The following is a 6,000-nucleotide window of genomic DNA, read 5'->3' on the forward strand; positions in this document are numbered from 1 at the left end:
TTGAAGATGATAATTAAAACTTTTATTGTTTGTTTTTTTTTGCTACATACTATGATCTTCACTGAACATAAAGTTTTATTCGAATTCTTACATTAGGCTGCATACTAATCCTCCATGAAATATCCTATTATCTTGAAATATTTCTATGCATGAGAATGGCATTGTAATTGCTTCAAATTATTTTTTTTGCTGAGTGTTTTACACCAGTTATTTCATCCAATTATTTGTTCTCAGATACTTTTGTTGCCTGTGTAGGAGTCATATAAATGTATTTTATTTTGGTATTTGATTCATACCAATGGTTACTGAGATCTTTCCTCAGCCACATGATCTATGTAGATTTGTCCACATTTATTTTATCTTGTGGATTACTTTTTAGTCTAAGCCAATGTTCTTTGAGATACAGTGCCAATATGTGGTCTGTGTGTAGTATGGGACATAATTTATCACTAATTTGTTGCCTTAAGGAAATATCGTTCGCAGACTACCTAAAATTATACTGCTTATCGGGGTGGTCATTTACATGACAGATAAATGGAATAAATTTCTGTATTGTTCCTCCTATGCTACCTGCCTTCCTCCTTCCCTTCTCCACTCCAAAGGGGGGAAAAATGAAATTGGAAAAAATTAATGACATCATGGCCTGTGTGTGCCACGTGACGAAATTGCATGGCACGTTATTCCTTCTTGTTTTGCTGGTATTTATGAGTTGTAATTTCTCTGGTTAATTCCCCTGCCTTGATGTATTTCATGCTGACTTAACCCTCAAAATCTGGAGGTTAATCCTGGAAATCATACAAGTCCTAATGAGGGAATTTTACTGGTTTAAGAAAAATTTTCATTTCCTCCCCAAATTTAATCCTAGACCGCCATCTGGTGGTTCATTTTGGAATTGTCATTGTGCTGTTTTTGGCCGGGAGAGGAAGGTGCTGGTTCTGACACGTGCTGCACGCTCTGAGATGTATTTAATCCACTGTCTCTACTTCTCCCATCCCGTTTTGCAGTTTTCATAGACAAGTTCTCTTTTAAGATTAGGCACATACAGAATCAACATGCAAAGGAGGTTTATTGTGAAAACTATGGAAGGAATTTATGAAAGAGCCGCGTTCAACAGGTGTCTGTTTAGAACTGCAATCACAAGAGGCGTCTCGGAATGCATTGCACAAAATAGACACAGAGCCATGTTCTCCCATCTGTGTTCTGCATTGTCCTAACCTGGGTAACGATCACCCCACCCCCAGAAGTAACGCTACATGTTAACTCTCCTTTTCGAAATTCAGAATGCAGATCAATACCTTCAAGGCAGGGATGCAATAAATAATCTGTTTAACCTTGTTTCAACCAGAGACCTACAAATTCATTGAACGTGAAACCTCTGCTGCCCTTTTTATGCGAACAAACTTTAACGTGCCGCTGGCGACGTGCCAAATTGGTTCTTTACGAGGGAGGAAAGACATACTCGGAGAGCTGCAGGCTCTGCACTAGGCACTTAACCTACAGTATCTCATTCAGTCCTTAAAACAGCCACGTGAGAGTATGTTATGATCATTTGCAGTGAAGAAACTGAGCAGTTGAAGGGTTCGTACTGTGTCTGAGATCACCAATCCAATAAGTAGCTGAGATTTCCATCTCTCCACTTATCCTTCCGCTCATTCATTGCGTCGGTAAATGTTTATTGAGCATCTCCTTTGTGCCAAGCACGTGCTAGGTGATGGAGATGCCGATGCCGCTGGACCAGGTGTGTTTCTGCTCTCCTGGAGTTTATCGTCGAAAGAAGAGCCACAGTCCACAATTAACCAAGTGTATTCAGTTTCAGATTTGGTTCATGTCCAATTGAAAAGAAAACGTTTATAATAGAGAATAGCGAAGCGGGTTGTTGGTTTGTGGCAAATGATGACGGAAGGACTTCTTTAGATGGGTGGCCGCGAGAGGCTGTGGCATTGATCCCGACATCTGAAGTCTGAGAAGAGGCAGACATATTGAGAATGAGGAAAAATCGATCTCCGTAGAGACATTAGCAAGTTTCTGCTCTGAGGCAGAAACGAGATGGGAGGGTCTAAGAGCAGAAGGAAGGCAGAGTGGCTGGAGCTAGCCCCCTGCCGATCAGTTCTCCTGGCAACAGTTCAAGTTGGCAAGAGCATCACTGTCTTCTGAGGCAGAAACTGAGATGCTTAGGGGTCAAGCGCGTGCTCACTATCTCAGGGCCAGTGGACGGAGGCACTGGCTTTAGAACTCTGTGTTCTGACTCCTGGTCCAGGGCTGCTGCTTTGTTCTATCAGATGGTTTTACCTAAGGAAGCAAATCCTGCCCCCCGCCCTACCCCGGGGGTCTCACAGGCACACATCATTCCCCGGAAATAACTCCTCCGGGAGACTGGTTCCAGCCCGCACAATTCACATATGTGTTCTAAGGATGATAGATTCTTGGAGCAAGTGGCTACTTCGGAGAAGTTAGCGTTGGTTTTTCAGGATGGGTTCTGACACAGTCACGTACGTTGTACGTGCGGCAGTTAAGAGAGAAGTAATAGATGAAGGCCTGAGCAAATGTGGAAAGATGACAAATAAACCAGGGTCTCAAACTCATACGTCTGTAGGGCCAGGAGGACGTGCAAAGAGTGAAACAGGACAGGTATGGAGTGGTGGGTCCCTGGTGAATCACAGGCCTCCCTGGCAAAGGGCATCCTGCAGCCGCCTCCTGTCAATCATTGACAGGAAATAGGCCAGCATCACCTTCCGGTTTTACAAAAGAACAGGGAGATCATCGCCTTTATGGGAAGTGTCCAGTTACTTAAATACCAAGGAGCTAGTCCAAATGTTTTATGACCAGTGCTGGCCAGAGCACAGGTCTGGGCCAGGTGGTGCTATGGCCAGTGCCAGATCCTGACCTTTCTGTGAACTGCGGAAATGTAAGAAAATCTCTCACTCCGTTTCCTGGCTTTAAGCTAAACACGGCATTCAAGCCAAGCTGGAGAGATTCAGTTGGCCATCATGGTAGAAGCTGCAGGGTTTTCATTTCAGCTGGACCCTCAGTCAGTGCTATCAGTCACTTTGCTTGCAAACTCAAGGTTTAAGGAGCTACAGTTGACGGTACAGAGATGAGCTTTGCACAGGGCCAAAGATTTAGATTTTGCATTAATACTGGCTGCACGCTGTCTGTTTCCTGTGAGAAATCTTATCAAACTAAAACATGTACCTGGATTTTTACTTGTAGTTGATACATGTATAAAATCCATTAATATAATTTCTCTATGTTTCTGTGTGTGTGTCTGTCTGTGTGTGCACGTGCATGTGTATTGAAAAGAAAATAGGATTTGTGTTAAAAATGGCTGGGAGGCTGCAAGAAATGATTTCTAGTGATTTGGGATATTTTAATATTCAAGACTTTTCTCACAATCACTGCTTTTGTGTGCCAGCGACCATATGACTAGATATATAATTTTTTTATGGTTTAGATTTAAGGCACGCAAATACCTGAATCCGTGACTTTTTACTTTATTTAATTTTTGTTTTGACGTTGTGACCTCAGTAACACGTGCAGAACTTCACAGTTAGGAAACCCTTTGTCTTTCTTTTAATTGTCAAAGGTATCGGGAAGAGGGCAAAACAAATGTTTTCTCCCCATCTTGTCAAAGTTCACGCGTCTGATAGGAAGATCGTATGGGCTCAGACTGAGTTCTCATGGAGGGCAGAGCTGTTCGTGATCATATAATAAAAGAGCATGAATTTAAGGCTGGAGAGCCACAGGCCACCATCAACCTTTCTGCCTGGTTCAGTGTTTAAAACCAACGCGGTTCTGAATGTGTTTTGCTGGGGCAGGCATGCCCCACTGAGCCGCGGTCCCGTCTCTCTGTGTTTCATTCCCGCCTGATGCCCAGGTCTGGTTCTCGGCAGTGCTATGCTTGGTTCTCGGCAGTGCTGTGCTGGGTTCTGAGAGCTAGTCACACACCAACCGTGTAAATTTCGTGGCTCCTGGTTACGCTTCGCCAGCAGATGGCAGTAAAACCTCTCGTTTCTACGAAATCAAGTGATCTCTGCAGGGATTGGCAAACCACATCCAGAAGCCGATTCCAGCCTGCTGTCTGATTCTGTTAACAAAAATGTATTGGAACATCCATGCTCACTCGATGCGTGTGCCCTGTGGCTGCTTTTGTGCCGCAGGCAGCAGAGTTGCGCTGAGACCACAGGGTCTGCAACAACTAAAACATTTAGCATCTGGCCCTTTGTGGAGAAAGTTTGCCAGCCCCGTCTTATGTCTTGGGGGGGTAGGGGGGCTGACAGTGGCCTTGTGTGTTGCCTTCTGGACTTCTTCACTTTCTCAACTTGGAACCTAAACCTAAATGGATTTTAAGAAGGTCTCTTTTACAGCAAGATTTTGTAGATATAAGTAGAATATTGTCTTATTTCTGGTCAGGTTTTCGAAGAGTATCCTAGCTAAACATTTCCACAGTCCTATGATCCCGTCCCATTTTCCCTGAATTCCCCGGGTCTAGGAGCTGATGAAGATGAAAAATTAAGGAGGAAAATAACTAACTGCTCGTGGTCCAATTATAGCTTAGTGTAAAGGCCACATGCAAATGATATGTTAATCATGCCATCTCTCACGGCTCTCATTTGCATATTACTGTGAGTGGCCTCTGGGAAAAAGAATCCTGGGTCATATGTTATTTATTTCTGTTATATAGAAACTCGTTACTAGCTAATTTGATTGTGGGCTTTCTCGACATGTAACTGTTTTAAAATTTTTTTTGGAAAAGATGTCGCCAGCCCTCTGAAGCTTCATCGAACAGAGACTTTTGCCGCCTACCGATCTGAGCACTGACAGTAACTGCCAAGGATGGTCATGTGACACACGTGCGATGTGTCAGCCACAGATCCAGCAGGAGGTCGCAGGATGACAGCGAGAGAAGGAGGAAGAAAAAGGAGCTTCCAGCCCTGGCTAATCGTGTGATCATTGGGGAACTGCAATACAATTCTTTGTCTTTCTTTACGCCTTTCTTTTCTTTTCGTTTTTTCTTTTTCTAAAAAAAAAAAAAAAAAAAATCTTAGCGTAATGGAAACCTGCTCTGTAGACATTGACCTTTCGTTCCCCCTTTTACAGCTGGACAGAAAGGAGTCAATGCCGCAAAATGATTTTCTATCGTAGGTACCGTGTTCCTTGCACTTCTCAGAATCTGTCCTTTTGTGGGTTCTTGTGATTTTCCCTTCCGAGTGGTTTAATTGTATGACGATTGGTACTGACAATAAAATGGCTCTTAATTGTTTGTCATTCGTTTATGCCGTATCCCTCTGTTACTACTAGTACAGTGCTGGCGGACTGTAAGAAACCATATTTCATTACCAGTTAATTCAGTCAGCGCTTTACTCGGTCTTAACTGCAATGTTAAGAAAAACCTTTTCAAAGGACTCACTCTTTCGTATTCTCTACACGGTCACAGTTTCTCACACAATCTCACCCGCCCCTTTTTTTCTAGAGCCTTTATTTTGGTTGCAGGACCTTCGTAATACATTTTAAAATAAAAGGTCATTATTTGGCCATACAGTCTTTGGATCCTGGCGATATGGTTTCTGCTACACCTTCAGTATTTCTCAAGGTATGTGACTCTCTTCCTAAGGAGCCGTGAGCGTGGTTTGGCGTTGGGTTTGATGTAAGCCCAAACCCATTTGCCCACTCATTCATTAAACCGGTCTGTACTGAGCACCTGCTCCTCCGAGACACAGTGCTAGGTAGAGAGAGCCCAGGGATAGAGAGATAAAAAGACACCTGCCCTGTCACCGAGGACCTGAAGTGCAGGGGAGTGCAACAAGCGAATAAGGTCACAATTACAATACAGAGTGACAGCTGCTGGATGGACCCCTGGTGGTGACATACTTCTAAAGAGAGGTCACGCTGTTCCCCAGGCTTCCCCCGCCCCCCGCCCCCGGGTACCACCTGATGGGAACTGACTCCAGTGAGCTCCTGAGACTGGAGATGCTATAAAGCTGGGGGAGTGGGCGTGGTGTC

The 6,000-nt window shown here is 44.0% G+C and overlaps 1 protein-coding gene across 1 annotated transcript in view; it reads left to right on the forward strand.

The window, feature by feature from the left end:
• The window catches only part of DOK5 (docking protein 5), a 128,290-nt gene extending 123,025 nt beyond the window's left edge, over positions 1-5,265 (forward strand). The window contains exon 8 of the mRNA XM_015596946.1: positions 4,754-5,265. Within this exon, the coding sequence (XP_015452432.1) occupies positions 4,754-4,818 (65 nt within the window). The 3' untranslated portion in view covers positions 4,819-5,265. The remainder of the gene's footprint in view (positions 1-4,753) is intronic.
• Positions 5,266-6,000: the final 735 nt, after the last annotated feature.

The sequence above is a fragment of the Pteropus alecto genome, unplaced genomic scaffold, assembly GCF_000325575.1.
Source record: "Pteropus alecto unplaced genomic scaffold, ASM32557v1 scaffold45, whole genome shotgun sequence".
In the NCBI taxonomy this organism is placed as follows: domain Eukaryota; kingdom Metazoa; phylum Chordata; class Mammalia; order Chiroptera; family Pteropodidae; genus Pteropus; species Pteropus alecto.